Source organism: Vipera berus, assembly GCF_964194415.1.
Source record: "Vipera berus genome assembly, chromosome: 4".
NCBI lineage: Eukaryota > Metazoa > Chordata > Lepidosauria > Squamata > Viperidae > Vipera > Vipera berus.
In genome coordinates, this window is record NC_138206.1 from 21,150,700 (window position 1) to 21,169,397 (window position 18,698).

Here is an 18,698-nt window from a genome sequence, read left to right on the forward strand (position 1 = left end):
TTAAATACATTGATGATATGCCCATGAAAAATAAATCATGGTGATTTATTTACAGTGGTATCTTGGTACTCATCATTAATTGGTTCTGGGAGGCACGATAAGTACCAAAACGATGGGTACCGAACAAATTTTTCTCATAATGAATAATGTAGTGAGTCACAAGACAGTATGACACCAACATGTTGTAGCTCATGCATTGAATGCCAAACAAATGATGAGTACTGGGACAACATTTTCTCATCAAAATGTGTTGAGTACCAAATTCAATGAGTTTCAAAGCAGTTTTGAGTACCAAGGTACCACAGTATATCCCAAACAGCAGATTTATTCTTAATTTAATTAGAGGAGGGAATGGTGATTGGATGTGCTTTACGGGAAATGTGTTCCAGAGATAGAATATATGAAAATAATGAGCAATTATAGGCCATGTTTTCCCCGAACCCTTACCCAACCTCATGTATTTCCTGCAATAATTCTTGTTTTTGTTAAAGTTACAAAGAATGGCTTCACCAATCCTTGGTCACATTAAATTCCCACTCACCAGATACACTCAGATCACTCTGGCTGGTAGAAAAAGGAGTTGGAAATGGCAGTTGAGCAACCAAGAGAGGAACTGGTTATTATCCAGTGTTGGTGCTGAAGGAGAAGGTTATACTGGGGGGAGGGGGGGAATAACTATTATGGCAATAAGCTGGGACTGAGGAAATGAAAAATGGGAGCAGTAGGGGTGGAATTGGGTAAACTATGAGATAAGAAGAGGGAGGGAAGGAAGCCAAGTCTCTGGATATTTGTCTGTTGTCGGATATTGAATTTATGTTTGTGTGAATGAAGGAGCATCTAGTGGGATAGATAAAATTAGAGAGGAATTAGTAATTGAATTGAGAGTTTGTAAGAGAAAGCCAGAACTGTATGGGAAGAGAAAAAGTTTACAATTTGAGGCTGACTCCTCCCTTTTTCAGATATTCAAGATCTGAGGCAAGACTTAGTGGCTTGTTCCAGTTTTTGTTCCAACTACTTCTTTTCATTCAGATCTTACACATCTGGAGAAAAGTGCATAACTACCTTGGACTGTGAAATGTGATTTATTCTAACACCGAATTTAGGGGGTGGGGCAGTAAGTCCAACTTCTGTTGAGTGCAAGAATCCAAATTCAAACATGCGCAACAGATGGCTGTCTGGCCTCCATGTGAATACATCTAGTGAAGAGAAACATGCACTGGGTAATTGATTTCACTGGGTAATTGATTTCACTGAGCAATTGGTTCCACAATTTTACTATTAGGAAGTTTTTGTTTTAACATCCAATTAGGATCCATTTACCTGTAATTTAATCCTTTATTTTGTATCTTGCACTGTGACATAATGGAGAACAGGTCATAAACTTCCTCTGAATGACACCCTTTCAGGTATTTGAAAAATGCTGTTCTATCCCCCACAACCACAACTTTTCAAAGCTAAAAATTCCCTAATTGTTTAGTCTCTTTGTATGACATAGTTTTTAGTTCCTGGTTATCCTTGTTGTACTTTATGAATGTATTCATTTCTGTAAAACCTTTTTAAAGAATGGGCGCCTGAAAGTTGGATTTTTGATCAAAGTAGAATAAAGTTTCCTACAGTTTAAAACTACGCTTCTGTTGATGTAGTCTACAGTTGCATTTGCCTTTTTTGAAGTCACATCACACTTCTGACTCATCTTTCTTCCTTCCTTCCCTCCTTCCCCCACTCCCTCCCTTCCCTCCCAAATATTCTTCTAAGCCTCGTATTCTGTATTTTTAAATCTGTGAATTTGATTTTCGTTATCTGAATTAAGACTTTGCATTTGTCTTTGTTTAATTGTTAACTTTCAGCCCATTTCTCTAATCTAACAAGACAATTTTGGATTATATTTTTACCTTCTGCTACACGGGTGTCAAACTCGCCGTGTCACGTGACGTGTTGCGATGAAAAGCGACTTTTTTTGCATTGCCGGAGCTGGGGTGGGCAAGGCCTCCATATGATGCAACCACCCCATAGCTCAGCAGTTTAACACCCCTGTTCTAGTATATTGATCCCACCCATTTCTAGCGATTCAGTAAAAGAACAAATTTCTTAGTTTTATTTTTTCCCCTCCTTTCTTTTCAAAATGTAGATGCTTCCTACCTGGATCCACTTGGACCTCAACCTGAGAGGCCAAAAACAGCACTAAGGAAAAAAATGGATGAAGATGAGTTTGCTGATGAAGATGTAGGCGATGATTTGCTTCCAGAATAACTTTTTAGATTAGTTCAATTATTTTTTTAAAGGTTTCAAAAGAAAAAAAATTCTTAATGGAAATTTATATTTATTTGAACACTATATGTATATACATATATGAAATCTTTATTTTAAGTAAAGTTTTTATAGTAAGAATTTAAAATCTTGTGCATCTGTTGTCAATCGTAACTTTTATCTCATATCTTTTATGCTCACCCAAACCGCCTTAATGATCTGTGGGACCAGCGATCAGCCTAAGGTTGAAACATTGACCATCTTTATATCATAACCCATGTATTTTGTCTTGATAAGTATAGAGATTTTTTGGAGAGCAATTGCTCATCCTAATATGTCTACTTGAAGTATTGCCACTGAAAAGAAAGCATAAGAGTCAAGTCATGAGTGGTAGGACATCAGTCATGGAAGCCAAAAACAATAGTGATGGCAGGTGGATTTGTTAATCTTATCAGCCCTTCCCAGCGGATTCAGGAGAACCCTTCCAGGGCATTTGGGGAATTATTTCAGAAAATGAATTGAAAATATCTAACAATACTATTTGTGGAGATAAATTGCAATTTCTAAGTGTAAGTAATTCTAATCACTCCTAATTATTTGATTATATTTGACCATAATCCATGTTTTCCAAATTGCAAAATGTGAAATCCCCATCTTGTATATGACAAGATTTTATACAGTTCTGTGCACATGAGATTTATTTATGCCATGATATGATAATCTCAGAATTTTTTTAACCAGGTAGAGTTGTTCCTTATTGTCACTGAAGCAATTTTCTATAAACCATCCTATATCTGTAGGGTTAACTGTTCCTAATTTTCCTCTGCGTCTGTGGAAAAAAAAACTGCAGCAGTAAACTGTAGTACACCATCTGCCAAGAACTTATTATTCAAGTCTCGGAGTCAAGTTCATTTTCTGCAGAGATTATAGGAATTACTCCACAAATGAAATAGGAAATTAGTATTGTGCACATCTAAGAAATGATAAATTTGATTAAAAATCAAAGGGGATGTTTCAGAGCTTTACTTTTTCTAACTAGCTAATAAATGATTAGAAGCCTATATATTTTTCCATACTTACAAAAGCAGCCCATCGGATCCAGCTTTACGAAGTCATAATTTAGATATTTGCTGGACTTGCAAGTTGATTTGATTTGTTATTCGATATTTTGCTGCTGTTTATTGGTGGCATCATCCTGTTAGTTTTTAAGGGACACAGAACAGAAACTAAATTAGAGGAAGAAAACAGTAATTCTGTGATGAAATACATGTTTCATATACTCTTTAATAATGAAGGTAAAGGTTCCCCCGCATATGCGTGCTAGTCATTATTATTATTATTATTTCTGGCTATAGGGGCCAGTGCTCTTCTCCGTTTCAAAGCCGAAGAGCCAGCACTTGTCCAAGGACGTCTCCGTGGTCATGTGGCCGGCATAACTAGATGCCAAAGACGCACAGAACGCTGTTACCTTCCCACCGTAGTGGTCCCTATTTTTTTACTTGCGTTTTTATGTGCTTTCGAACTGCTGGGTTGGCAGAAGCTGGGATGAGTAACAGGCGCTCACTGCTACGCGGCACTCGGGATTCGACCCGCCAAACTGCCGACCTTCTGATCGACAAGCTCAGAAAGATCCAAACTGAGAGATCTTTTATTGATACTTGGAAAGGCTTACGAGTTTAATTCAGTATATATAGCTTCTTAGCTCCATTTAAAAAAGGAGGTCGAGTTCAGTGTAGGATACAGGTCTGTAATTTGGAGAGCTGGAGCTAAAATAATCACTCTGAAATCTTTTTAGTTTTTTTTAAAACACCTTTCCAGCCAAACTTGGCAGAACTACTTTAAGGTGGATTATTTAATGACTTTTGCAGATTTTGTTGTCTGGAAGAACCTGCAGTTTACTAATTATAAAGATGGTTTATGTAAGGGCAGTTACAGACAGTGGACTCATTTAGACACCAAAATGTATAAAGACTCCAGCTTTATAACTTTGTGCAAAAAAAAAATCCTTAAGAAACTGGATAACAGGAATTTGTATAATGTATTTTGGTAGAAGGCATGAAGATGCCTGGGTGATTTGGGGCCAGACACTCTCTTAGTCCCAGGAAGAAGCAATCGCAAAGGACTTCCAGAGATCTTGCCAAGAAAACTGCAGGGATGTGTCCAGGCAGTTTCCAGCAGTCAAGACTGATTTGAATGCATATATGTTTAAGCCCCTGCACACGCCCGCACACTCTCACACAAAAGTAAGCCATACATTTAAAGTGCTCTGTAGATAACTCTCCCAATCATGGATCTTGTACCTCCTTGTAGTAATTTGCACAAATGAAAACATTGGGATTTGTATGGCTCCTGAATTGTATTACTTTGCTGTAATCCCTCATAGTATCACAGTCAACATCCAGCTCAATGGACTGCAGATGCACCAATGCAGACATTGGTATGTGGACTCTGGAGAGAATGTGAAACTAAAACATATTTACAAAAAATTCATATTTCCAATAGCTATGTGAGCCAACAATTATTGCTTTGTGACAGGGGCATTCCTCCCAGAAAGTTTTGCCAAAAGCTCTTAGCATACAGGTGGTTCTCAACTTACGACCACACTTGAACCCAAAATTTACGTGGCTAAGTGAGACATTTCTTAAGTTAATTTGGCCCCATTTTATGACCTTTTTTGCCATAGTTGTTAAGTGAATCACGGCAGTTGTTAAATTAGTAACACAATTGTTAAGTGAATCTAGCTTCCCCATTGATTTTGCTTTTTTCAGTGCCAGGTTGTAACTTCAAACAGTCACTAAATGAACCGTTGCAAGGCGAGGACTACCTCTATAACTATTTCTTTACATGTCAGGATCCAGTTTACATGACTTCAGATTTCTTTCGAAATGGTGTACCCAGATAATGAGACTAAAGCACTAGCCATCTTTTCCTCTCCGTCCACGTTTTGGGCGGTGGGAGTTTCTACACACGTTGTTGAAACAACGGCTCTTAGGAATTCGAAATTTGGCTACAATATTAAATGATCGCTTAGAGGTCTTTTGTCCCGGGACTCCAATGCGAGGCGGAGTCCTTTCCGACGCCCTCCAGATCGGTGCGCAAAAGGACCCGGCGTTCCTCCGTTCAGTCAGCCCAGCGAGGGAAGCGCCCTTTTCCTCCGGCGTGCTGAACCGTCCTGGCACCAGCAGCCGGGGGTCCTGCTGCGAGAAGCCGGGCGCTCCTCCAACTTTTCCTCCGCTCCCTCCAACCGCCGCCAGGGCCAGGAGGACCCCAGGCGCTCGCCAAGCCAGCCCTTCCCGCCGCTCCGCGCGCTGAGGCGTCCCTGTCATGCAGACGGCCAAGGTAAGGACGAAGCGGGTACGCGTGTTAAGGTGCAGGGAAGAAACGGGGCGACGCCTTTGACCTGCCAGCGATGCGAACTTCGACCCCAACCCCCTCGACGGGTTTTGGAGGCCGTTTGCTCCGGCCGGGATTGCTTGCAAACTTGCGCTATTTGCGCTTCTTCCCCGTTCGGCACCGCGGTTGGCTTAGCCCAGTCGCCGGAGCGTGGCGCTTCTTTCGCCTCTGCTCTTCCTTCTGCGAGCTCGAGTGTGAAAGAAAAGCCCGGGCATCGGGGCGAGCAAAACGGCGAGCGGTTGGAATCAGCAAGGTAAAAAAAAGCGCGCCTTTGAAAAGACGAGCTGACGGCGGCGAGTAAAAGTTGCGGAACTGCGGCAGTTGGCCAGGCTGCTTATGGGAAGCTGAGTAACAGGCGGGGAATAAGCTGAGAAGAGCCGTCCGTCTGAACGCGCCCCGTAGATCCCCGCTGTGGCAAAAGAGCGGGCATTCCTTTTCCCTTGTAAAGCTCGCTAGCCGGAGCTGCTGGTCGCTGGCGCTTCAGGTGAAATGTATTTATACAAATAACTTCCGCGCCCCGTTGTAGCTGAGCTTACGAATCGACAGTTCTTGAGGCAATTTCTAGCAAAAATGAGCAATTTAAGCCAGAAACCAAGAAAAGGTAGAAAAGAACACTTGAATTAAACCATTGCATAGGACAGGAATCCTAACTATAGCATCCTATTTACGTAGGATACTTGTAAGATGTTAAATAAGGATAGCCTTAGGTGTTGATGCAAAATTCAACATGTAAACTACTTAATGGGCATTAAAGGCTCTGGTTGTGATTGTAACAAAATATTTCGGGACAGTGAAAGCTTTGCCGGTCCTGTGTTTGTGCTCCAGCACTGTTTCAAGCAATATTATTATATTATATAATTGTATTGTATTGTATTGTATTTATAATTATAATATATAAGCTATATTAATTTGTTCATTCAATTTCAATAGCTACCCGTCTCAATCAATGATTCTGGACAACTATTTCCAAAGTACTGTACAATCCTGATATATATTGTAGAACCAACAATAATGGTATAAATTGTACTAACTAGTTGTGGGTTTTTTTAGGATTTGTCCTACGTGGCTGCAGAGTCTGCTGGGAGGGTGATTCACTGGACCTGGCTAGTTCTAACAGTTTACTGTCAATAAAATTTGTTTATTAGCCACAAATCCTGATCCTGTTTAGGGCTGTGAGGGTAGAAGTGGCAGAACCTGTAGGTGGAGTCAAAAGAGGATTCAACTTAAAATCGCTACCTAGCCACAAATGGACTAAGTCCAACTGCTCCTGAATTCAAGCATCCAAATAGTGCTATCCTGTGCATAGGAAAGAGTAGTAATAAATCAGTTTAATTTGAACTTCATGTGTGGCCCTGCTCTTTTGCACCTGACTGGAAGGGGCTGACTGATCAAGGTCATTCAGCCGGCTTCCATAAGTAAAGGAGGACCTGAACCTGGATCACTTCACTCTTAGTTCAGCACCTTAGCCATTATAGCACATCTCTGGATATTAGTTCCAAAGTTAAGTTGCTGTGGCAGAAGAATTGGAGATCTCAGATGCCACGTTGACGAATTCAAGCTTAAGCAAACAGTGTGATCAGTCAGGCAAAACTCCCTGAAATTGTTTTTAGTCAATATTCTTTTTCTGCATCTCAAATTCTGTATTTTTGTTTGGGTTTAAACAATATACCGTATATACTTGAGTATAAGCCGAATTTTTCAGCCCACTTTTTGGGCTGAAAAAATCCACTTCGGCTTATACTCCAGTCAACAAAAAAAAAAGAACTTACCGAGGACTTGCGCGCGGCCGAGCTACTTTGCCTGACGCTGCTGGGGTCGCCCGGGCGCCTCTGCTCGCCCTCAGCAGCACCTGGCCCGGAATCACATGCGAAACAAGCCTGGCAGAGGAGCCGGAGCGGCGAGCAGAGGCGCCCGGCCCAGATCCTGCAAGGCCCGGCCGAGACACGCCCCCAGCAGCGGAGCTGCTCCGGCTCCTCTGCCGGGCTTGTTTTGCATGTGAGATACTTTGCCTGACGCTGCTGGGGTCGCGTCTCGGCCGGGGCCTTGCAGGATCCGGCCCGGGCGCCTCTGCTCGCCCTCAGCAGCACCTGGCCCGGAATCACATGCGAAACAAGCCCGGCAGAGGAGCCGGAGCGGCGAGCAGAGGCGCCCGGCCCAGATCCTGCAAGGCCCGGCCGAGACACGCCCCCAGCAGCGGAGCTGCTCTGGCTCCTCTGCCGGGCTTGTTTTGCATGTGAGATACTTTGCCTGACGCTGCTGGGGTCGCGTCTCGGCCGGGGCCTTGCAGGATCCGGCCCGGGCGCCTCTGCTCGCCCTCAGCAGCACCTGGCCCGGAATCACATGCGAAACAAGCCCGGCAGAGGAGCCGGAGCGGCGAGCAGAGGCGCCCGGCCCAGATCCTGCAAGGCCCGGCCGAGACACGCCCCCAGCAGCGGAGCTGCTCCGGCTCCTCTGCCGGGCTTGTTTTGCATGTGAGCTACTTTGCCTGACGCTGAGAAGACCCGCTTGGGCACTCGGGTTGGTGTCAGTCTCCGCAGGCCCTTCTCGTTTCCAGGAACGTCAAGCGCGCTTGGCTCCCCACCCCCACGGCAGGGCAGGGCAGGGCAGAGACTTGCTCGCCCTTCTGACGGCCCTGAAGAGAAACGAAGGGCTTGCAAACTCCCCGCGAGAAGCTGGGCGAAGCGCGCGGCTGGGCGAGTGTGTGCCTGCGCGCGTATTTACGAAAGAAACGCTCCGAGAGTTCTTCTTTCTCCGCCCCCTTGGGGGGAACTCTAGCGACTGCTGTAGCCGCGCTTCTCTTCTCGGCTCCGAAAATAGGGATTTCTACTCTCTCTCTCTCTCTCTCTCCCCTCCCCACCCCGCATTTTCCTGCCTCTTCGATTGCGACAATAAAAGGGCGAAGGGTGCGCTGGTTTCTTCCTCCTTCCTCCCCCCCTCCCCTCCCCTCCCCGATTGTCAGGTGAGGCAGCTGGAGGTCTGGCCGGGAGATTGTAGCCGTTTTGAAACACCGCGTCTTGAAACGCCCGATCAGCTGATTTTCGGGTGGAAGAGCCGCGGCTTGAATCTGTTTGCATCTGCCTGAATTAGACCGAAACGGCCTGAATTTGACCAGAGTTGCTTTGTAATGGCTGGAGGAACTGCAGAGGAGGTCTTGCCGGGAGATTGTGGCCGTTTTGAAACGCCGCGGCTTGAAACGCCCGATCAGCTGATTTTCGGGGCGGAAAGAGCCACGGCTTGAATCTGCTTGTATTTGTTTGAACTTAACCAGAAACGGCTCGTAATGGCTGGAGGAACTGCGGAGGGAGTGAATGCTCCAGCCTGGAATATTTGGAAAGGCTGGGGGAACCGGATGAACTGCAGCTTAAGCGACTGTTGCCGGAGGAGCCATGGCTTGAAACGCCCCAGTTTTGGGGCAGCGTTTGCTTGTTCCGGGTAGAAAAAACGCTGTCGACCCCGGCATCTTTTGCGGGGATTTCCCATTTCCCGTTGCGAAACCAGCCGAGCCCAAGTCCACCCTTTTTTTTTCCCACGGCACGCTCGGTGCCTTTCCCACGATCGTGTCTCCTTCAGATCTTACGCAAGCTTCCTCGATTTCCTGGTGTGTGTGTGTGTGTGTGTGTGTTTCTTTCTTATTCCTCCCTTCTCTGGTGGTTGGAAAGGCGTGTGACACGCTTCGACAACAACTCTGCTGGCTCTCTCGGTGGGAACCTCCCATCCTCTATATACCCCCATTTCGGCTGCTTCGCAAACTGCTTCCTCCACCCCACCCCACCCCACCTCACCCCTCCCCGCAAAAGATGCCGGGGTCGACAGCGTTTTTTCTACCCGGAACAAGCAAACACGCAGGCAACCCTGCACTATTCAGCTCAGTGAAGTCACGCTTGGTTAAAAAACAGATTTAATAATAATAATAAGAAGAAGAAGTTGGGCTGATCAAATGTTTCAATAATGACTGAAGGAGAGCTGCTTGTACCTTGGTCTTTGTGCTGGTGTCTTGACATGCCAGTGTTTTTATTTATTCCATTTATTCCATTTGATCAGCCCAAAGTACAAAAAAAAACCCCCAAAAACAAGGTCTAGTTTCACGGCGATGAGCGACCGGAGTGCCAATCAATTAGTTAACAGACTTCATCAGTTCCAAAATCAAGATCACACCGGCAAGCTTTGTCAGTTGTCACTCGCGGCAGTACAAATACACTAGTACGGAAAGCTGCCGTTCACTTTCGGGGGGAGGAAAAAAAACAACAACACCGCATGCTTTCCGCCCCGAAAATCAGCTGATCGGGCATTTCAAGCCGTTTCAAGCGTGACTTCACTGAGCTGAATAGTGCAGGGTTGCCTGCGTGTTTGCTTGTTCCGGGTAGAAAAAACGCTGTCGACCCCGGCATCTTTTGCGGGGAGGGGTGAGGTGGGGTGGGGTGGGGTGGAGGAAGCAGTTTGCGAAGCAGCCGAAATGGGGGTGTCAAGCCCTACGGGGACCAGGGGAGCACTTCCAACAATGCCCGCGCAGCACCGAAGGCCCATTGGCACCCGCACCCCCCAACTGTTCGGCGGGCGAACGCCAGACCCGCTGCCGCACTTACAGCTGATCGGCGGCCGGAGGAGATTGTGGACGGGCGCAGAGGGTCCGCGTCAGCACAGACAGCTGATCGGCGGCTGAAGGAGACTGCGAGCAGCTGCAGAGGTTCCGCGCCGGCACAAACAGCTAAGGGACAGCCGGGGACGTCTACCAGTGGTCACGCAGCGCGATCAACTGAGCGGCAGCTAGAAACAGCCGCCGACGGTCGCACGGGCCTCACGGGACTTTTCGGGTCCGATGGCGGCTTGGAGAGTGTGGGTGGCTGCTTCGCAGACCTTGCATGCCGCTACAACCGCCAGGTCTGCGAAGCAGCCACCCACACTCTCCAAGCCGCCATCGGACCCGAAAAGTCCCGTGAGGCCCGTGCGACCGTCGGCGGCTGTTTCTAGCTGCCGCTCAGTTGATCGCGCTGCGTGACCACCGGTAGACGTCCCCGGCTGCCCCTTAGCTGTTTGTGCCGGCGCGGAACCTCCGCAGCCGCTCGCAGTCTCCTTCAGCCGCCGATCAGCTGTCTGTGCTGACGCGGACCCTCTGCGCCTGTCCACAATCTCCTCCGGCCGCCGATCAGCTGTTGATCCGGCCGCGGAACCTCTGCAGCCGCTCGCAGTCTCCTTCAGCCGCCGATCAGCTGTCTGTGCTGACGCGGACCCTCTGCGCCCGTCCACAATCTCCTCCGGCCGCCGATCAGCTGTTGATGTGGCCGCGGAACCTCTGCAGCCGCTCGCAGTCTCCTTCAGCCGCCGATTAGCTGTTTGTGCCGGCGCGGAACCTCCGCAGCCGCTCGCAATCTCCTCCGGCCGCCGATCAGCTGTAAGTGCGGCAGCGGGTCTGGCGTTCGCCCGCCGAACAGTTGGGGGGTGCGGGCGCCAATGGGCCTTCGGTGCTGCGCGGGCATTGTTGGAAGTGCTCCCCTGGTCCCCGTAGGGCTTGACACCCCCATTTCGGCTGCTTCGCAAACTGCTTCCTCCACCCCACCCCACCCCACCTCACCCCTCCCCGCAAAAGATGCCGGGGTCGACAGCGTTTTTTCTACCCGGAACAAGCAAACGCTGCCCCAAAACTGGGGCGTTTCAAGCCATGGCTCCTCCGGCAACAGTCGCTTAAGCTGCAGTTCATCCGGTTCCCCCAGCCTTTCCAAATATTCCAGGCTGGAGCATTCACTCCCTCCGCAGTTCCTCCAGCCATTACGAGCCGTTTCTGGTTAAGTTCAAACAAATACAAGCAGATTCAAGCCGTGGCTCTTTCCGCCCCGAAAATCAGCTGATCGGGCGTTTCAAGCCGCGGCGTTTCAAAACGGCCACAATCTCCCGGCAAGACCTCCTCTGCAGTTCCTCCAGCCATTACAAAGCAACTCTGGTCAAATTCAGGCCGTTTCGGTCTAATTCAGGCAGATGCAAACAGATTCAAGCCGCGGCTCTTCCACCCGAAAATCAGCTGATCGGGCGTTTCAAGACGCGGCGTTTCAAAACGGCTACAATCTCCCGGCCAGACCTCCAGCTGCCTCACCTGACAATCGGGGAGGGGAGGGGAGGGGGGGAGGAAGGAGGAAGAAACCAGCGCACCCTTCGCCCTTTTATTGTCGCAATCGAAGAGGCAGGAGAATGCGGGGTGGGGAGGGGAGAGAGAGAGAGAGAGAGAGTAGAAATCCCTATTTTCGGAGCCGAGAAGAGAAGCGCGGCTACAGCAGTCGCTAGAGTTCCCCCCAAGGGGGCGGAGAAAGAAGAACTCTCGGAGCGTTTCTTTCGTAAATACGCGCGCAGGCACACACTCGCCCAGCCGCGCGCTTCGCCCAGCTTCTCGCGGGGAGTTTGCAAGCCCTTCGTTTCTCTTCAGGGCCGTCAGAAGGGCGAGCAAGTCTCTGCCCTGCCCTGCCCTGCCGTGGGGGTGGGGAGCCAAGCGCGCTTGACGTTCCTGGAAACGAGAAGGGCCTGCGGAGACTGACACCAACCCGAGTGCCCAAGCGGGTCTTCTCAGCGTCAGGCAAAGTAGCTCACATGCAAAACAAGCTCGGCAGAGGAGCCGGAGCAGCTCCGCTGCTGGGGGCGTGTCTCGGCCGGGCCTTGCAGGATCTGGGCCGGGCGCCTCTGCTCGCCGCTCCGGCTCCTCTGCCGGGCTTGTTTCGCATGCGAGCTACTTTGCCGGCCGCTGCTGAGGGAAGATCTCTGGAGAGGAGCATAAGGTGAGCTGCTGCATTTCCCAGCCTCGGCTTATACTCGAGTCACCAACTTTTCCCACTTTTGGGGGGTAAAATTAGGGGTCTCGGCTTATATTCGAGTCGGCTTATACTCAAGTATATACGGTAAACTTCTTTTATATTGTTTCATTTCCTGCTCGTTACAGGGATGGATACTGGTTTGTCTACTTTTGTGTGGGCTGGGTTTCCACAGAGTAGAAGCTGTCAAAATAAGCAAGCGTCCCATGCGCTCTCGATCCTGTGCAGACCGACCTGAGGAGCTTTTGGAACAGCTGTATGGAAGACTCACAGCTGGCATGCTCAGTGCCTTCCATCACACCCTGCAGTTGGAGCCCCTGGAAAATGACCAGAACATCAGTTGTCCTGTGGGAGGCAGGCTAGCTACTGATAAGAAATTTCGGCTCCCCATCAATCTCAACAGTGTCTCTCCTTGGTCCTACAGGTAACCCGAACTTCTCCTCCATACCTTTAAAATTTTAAATTGGGCTTAAGTAGAAATGTTTCGCACTGCTGCCTCCTTCCTAGAGCACAGAGAAAGTGACTGACCCAGGGATGCCACATGGCTTCATGTCTAAAGCAATCTCCTAGTTTCCAGCTGAGGTGCTTCAACTACTATACCAAAATGAGCTTTCATTATAGTCTTAAAACCAAGCTTTACACATAAAATATGTAAAATAAGCCTAACTTTCTTCACAATCCATTAAAAGAACAATTAAAGGAAGGCAGAAAAAGAGTTGGGCTTAAAGTTAATACTGTATTAAGAATATGGGAGGGGTGCAGTTCTGTTAAACAATATTTGCTCAAAGCAGCCAGTCATCAATTCATACTTCCTTTTCTAAAAGTGGGTATGCAACTCATTTTCATATGAGGCACCAGTTCTTCCAGTTGGCCGTGGCTTTTCTGTGTATTTTTATTTGTAAGCTGCCCAGAGTTGGTAGGGAGTCAGGTAGCCTAGAAATTTAATGAATGAATAACATAAAATAATGAACATAATAAAATAGGAAAGGGGGGTTGATTGTGCAGTTGTGCCCATCATCTCCAAATGTTTCCATGTTGATGCTTGATCCAAACAAGGGAACTCAACTCGCATTATTCCAAGTGACAGTAAATTGTCCAGTTCTTAGCTTACTTTTCTATGTTTAAGCAAGGTTTAAGAACTGCAGCCTAATAACAGCATGATAATGTAAAGAATATCTCAGCATTCTGGTAGCATTCCATTCGAGTCAATCCAAGAAATGGAAAAAGAGCAGCAGGAGAAATAGAGGGAAAATTGGGACAGAATATCCAAAGTGAATCCTTCTTCTTTTCCTTTGACACAGAATCTCCTACAATTCTACCCGGTATCCGAAATACATTCCTGAAGCCTACTGCCTTTGTAAGGGCTGTCTTACAGGTGATTACGGAGAAGAAAATCTCCATTTTCGAAGTACGCCAGTATTCATGCCGACTGTCATCTTGCACCGAACCAGATCCTGCACGGGCGGCCGCTACGCTTACACTGAGGATTATGTCTCTATTCCCGTGGGCTGCACCTGTGTACCAGAACATGAAAAAGAAGCACAAGTGAATTCCAGCATAGATAAAAGAGCAGTAAAATTGATGGGAAATTAGGATAATGATAAGCCAGCATCCAAATGAGGAATGGAAAGGAGGCCAGAAACAAACGATGTTTTGGTTCATGATTTCTGTTTTGAAGAACTGCAATGTCCACTTCCTGCAACAGAGTTCATCTCAATTAATTTCATAGAACTTGGGGTCAATTATAATTAAAATTGTCCTTTCTTTAAAAACAGTGGAGTTTGCAAGATGCCTTTTTCCTCATAATGGGAGACGTGACAGATCCTGGGGAGTTGCAATATTGAAATGCTGGGGGACACTTACACTGAAGCATTTTAAGATATGTAAAAGTGCTACATAAGCGTTCCATATCTCAGTGCCTTGTTATGCGAATACTCAAAATATGCTGAGCAGGGATGCAGCATTGATTTTTGTGTATAATAAAATCTTGGTTCAACAGATTTTGGATATAATGGACCAGTTTTTCATTTGGATTGTTTATCCATAAAATCACGCTTTTATTGAAAATTATGCTATTTGTATCAATTACATAACACCCGGGACATACATTGATGAAAATGACAAATTCAGATTTAAAAAACATTCAGATTTAATGGATGCCCCTCCCCACTCAGGGGTCTATGAAATCAATGTTTCATTGCATTTTTCCTACATCATTACAGAATGCAGGTGAGGGCCACTGAAAATGAAAGCGAGAACAATATAAATTAATAATTAAAACATTTTTCATAGAATGCTGAAAAATTAGCTGTGCATCTACAACTGATTTTTAAAAAAATGTAAGTAGCTTTGACTTGATATTTAGAATCTTATATTCTGGAATTACAACATTAAAACTGTTAAAAGCTATTGAATGCATTAAGCCTGCTGATGGCTACAAATTTACATGTTTTTTTTAAAAAAGGGACTCAATAAATGTATAGACTAGAGAATAAATCTGTCAGTGCCTATTAATCCTGGTTGCTTATTGCCTTGAGCAGAAATGTACTAAATGGGTTGTGGGGTTGCCAACTATACAGATATTAAGTACTTATCAATGTTCATAGAATAAATAACCATTGTTTAAAAACATTCAGATTTGGGTTTTACTTTTAAGTTTGGATTTACATCCTAATCTGGCATATGCTAGCCATAGCTCTGGGAATACAGTGATCCATCCGTCAGAGCAAATATTGCCATCCACACCACACCATCCACACCACACCATTGAGATGACCTCAATCAGGCAATCTTCAGCTACACTGCAGTAGCTGGCCAAGTCCTGAAAAGCCTCAATTTGAAGAAAGCTGCCTGTGACAGAAGTTGCTTTGCATACCATCGTGAAAAGCAAAGCATTGTCTGCTTTATGAGTCCTTTTAGAAGCCTGGAAATATGTCAATTGCCTCTCTAAACTATTTTAACTTTTGGTAGCAGCTTTGGGAAGACATAAACAAACATCAGTAAAATGAAATCATGGACTAGGGGAAACCCCCCCCCCCAAAAAAGCAGACAAATGTGTTTTGGCATTCCTTCCTCAAAAGAAATGGCCAAATTCAAGGAAAACATGAGCCAAAATCTTGAATAGCAAAAGTTCTCTGAATTGCGTATGCACAAGGCAAATGCCAATACCTCCTGAAACACCAAGATGCAGGAAAAACTGCTTAGCCCTGTTTACAGGAGTTTAAACTGCAAATGCCATACTAAGCAAGCATTTCTCAAACATTTCTTTTCCAAATTATTCAGTAATTATACTTGGAGCTTTTTCCAATGTGACTAGAAGTGGGGTTTTATTACTGAAATGGACAATTTGAAAGCATAGTACATTTGAGCCATCTGTTTGTAACAGCTACAAAAGGAGAGTGACCAAGATGGGAAAGAAGAGCAGATTGTGACAAAATTGGGATTTAGGTCTCACTTCCAAAGAGGGACTGGATTCCCATTTACATCATTCTCTCTCTCTCTCTCTCTTTGTGTGTGTGTGTGTGTGTGTGTGTGTGTGTGTGTATACATGCATGCTCCTTTATCAGCTTGTTTGCAGGCTGCCAGCATAGGGTGACAAGAGACCAAAGAATCAGAAGCAGATTTCAAGCAATGTGTTTTTCTTCAATTGATATTGACAAAATGGATAATTATCTTATTAGATTTAGGTACAGTACTGCCCAAGTCCAAGGCGATTATGAATCATGTGCTGAGATGGCTGGAAAAAGAAAAGCCTGGAAATTAATCAGAGAAAGAATAATGGAAAAAACTATTGCAACAGAGAGAAAACTGAAGAGAAAGGATAGCTGTCTTCATTCAGAGATTAAGTGGGTTTATTCTGTCCTGCTTCAAAAGACAGGAAGATCAAATTCTGGCCAATGTAAAAACCCTTTGCCTGAAATCGTAGGGAGCCCCTGCCAAGCATAATCAAAGCAAAATGGAGTCCTTTCTTCCTGTACATACAATATGGAAATAAAACAGAACCATGGTGAATTCCTAATGTATCAGTTCCATTAGGAAACAAGATGGAGTGATCGAAATCTAAAGAACAATTTTAAGTAATAATTTTTTAAATATCATCTCTTGCATCTCTGGAAATCTTTAAACTTCTAGAACATGGATTAATCATTTAAGGTGTCCTCTGTTTCTAGAAAATTTTACTAGTTGATGAATTTGGTGTCTCTGTGTCCATCACTGATATGTGTGTCTACCCACCAAACATTCTCTTTAAATTATCTCCCAAACCAAGCATATGGCTCATATATTATTAGTAGTGAAAAACCAGAACATTTGCAACCGAAGACACTCAAATGGTCTTTGCTTTTTAGGAAAAAAATGACATATGATTTCATCCAGGCAAACGTTATGATTTTAATTTATTTCATGCCAGAAAATTTATTTATTTATTTATTTATTTATTTATTTATTTATTTATTTATTTATTTTATTATATTTATATACCGCCCTTTCCCGAAGGACTCAGGGCGGTTTACAGGGTAATTAAAAACCAAAATACAAAAGTTAAAAAACCAAGTTTAAAAAAAATTAAATTTATCCCTGTATAAATAAAACCCCAGTTAAAATAAAATTAATCCTCAGCCTGGGCCAGAGAGCTCGAAGAGCCAGGTCTTCAGGTCCCGGCGGAATGAACAGAGGTCGGGGGCAGTCCTCAGCTCCACTGGCAGCTGGTTCCAAAGGGCAGGCGCCCCCACTGAGAAGGCCCTATCCCTGGGTGTTACCTGCCGGCAATCTCTTACCGGTGGCACCCTGAGAAGACCCTCCCTGTGGGAGCGCACTGGACGAAGGGAACTTGATGCCGGCAGCAGGTGTTCCCTCAGATATTGCTTCCCTATTCACTGATATTCAAGATGGGTTCTAAAAATGTATTTCAGTACTATTACATAAAGAAAAACATGAACTCCCAGCTCTTCCTGTGCAGGTGGAAAGAGCTTACTCCAACTAGATTTTGTTGGACTACCTCAACTACCCCATCATTTATCAAATTGTAACTGGGGTGGTAGCTGATGTAGTCCAACAGCGTCTAGTTGGAAATGAGCTCTTTCCACCAGAGCAGGAATTGCTGGGAGTTCATGTTTTTCTTTATGTAATAGCACTGAAATACATTTTTAGAAGCCATCTTGAATATCAGTGAATAGGAATGCAATTTTCTGGCATGAAAGAAATTAAAATTATACGTTTGCCTGGACGAAATCTTATCATTTTTTTCTTCTAAAACAAAGACCATTCGATTGTCTTCAATTGCAAATGTTCCTGTTTTTCAATACAGATACTAGCTTGGTTTGAGAGATAATTTAAAGAGAATGCTTTGTTGGTAAGCAGGCAATTGGCCTGTAGTTGCCTGGTGTTGCCCCTTTTGTTGGATCTTTATCAGGTAGTATGTTGTTAAACTGCTTGGCAATGAGGTGTAGACCAGCCAACCAAAATCATGCAGTTAATGTTCAACTGGTGCTGACCAGTTCTTGATCTTCTTTGTCATCTTTCCAACCATTTCTGCTGTTATTACAAGTCTGAGGATAATGAATGCAATCCATGTAATGAGACAGTGTTTTGGACTAAGGCAGATGTATCCAGTGCTCCTTTCTGCTCTTCCATTTCAAAATTTTATATTAAAATAAATATTAAAACATTTTAAAATATCAAAACATACAATTTAAGAAACGTCAGTGATGGGATGGTCCTCATTTGTAACACATTGAAAAATCAAGATTCACTCTAGTTACAGAAATTACTCGAATATTTGAAAATCCAGGTCAAATAGCTTTAGTGTTTACCTCTACCTTCTCTACTGTAAAACACAAACACAGGGGACACCAAGGATGCCAAAAATCAAATCTTAGATTTAGCTTGACAACAAAAGGCTCTAACAAGCAAGGAAACGAGATTGCCTTATAACCTTGGAATCAGGGTAGGAGCACAAAGGAGGCACAGAGGAAGTAATAAAAGAGATTATGATGTTTCTAACTATAGTAATTCCCTGAACAGTTGCTGGTGATAATATATACATCCGGACATCGGTAACCTAAAAATAAATTATTCCAGTGCAAGCCACAGGTTATGGAACTGAGATTCTTGATGTACTCTCAGTCGCTTCACATTGCACTCATCCTTTGAAGACATCTGTTTAGGAATAACTGTTTTACAGCAACCCCACAATTGCATTCTGTTAACAGAAAGGGAGGGGAAACTTGCCTTAAATCAGTCTGGTTGAAGTTCCTTTCCCTGCTAATT

At 45.1% G+C, this 18,698-nt stretch overlaps 2 protein-coding genes across 3 annotated transcripts in view; both read left to right on the plus strand.

The window, feature by feature from the left end:
• Positions 1-2,470, plus strand: part of IFT88 (intraflagellar transport 88) — a 43,610-nt gene extending 41,140 nt beyond the window's left edge. For both annotated transcript variants that reach the window (XM_081327483.1, XM_081327484.1), the window contains one exon: positions 2,129-2,470. In XM_081327483.1, the coding sequence (XP_081183609.1) occupies positions 2,129-2,250 (122 nt within the window). In that variant the 3' untranslated portion in view covers positions 2,251-2,470. The remainder of the gene's footprint in view (positions 1-2,128) is intronic.
• Positions 2,471-5,491: 3,021 nt separating this feature from the next.
• IL17D (interleukin 17D) lies at positions 5,492-14,900 on the plus strand. The gene is made up of 3 exons (XM_081327738.1): positions 5,492-5,586; positions 12,560-12,855; positions 13,733-14,900. Exons 1-3 carry the CDS (start codon positions 5,572-5,574, stop codon positions 14,022-14,024), a joined length of 603 nt encoding a protein of 200 aa, XP_081183864.1. The 5' UTR covers positions 5,492-5,571; the 3' UTR covers positions 14,025-14,900.
• The last annotated feature ends 3,798 nt before the right edge of the window (positions 14,901-18,698 follow it).

Bases quoted from the DNA above. Each gene is read 5' to 3' on its own strand.
- IL17D (XM_081327738.1), top strand. The intron at 12,856-13,732 runs GTAACCCGAACT...CCTTTGACACAG, and splicing joins GTCTCTCCTTGGTCCTACAG to AATCTCCTACAATTCTACCC.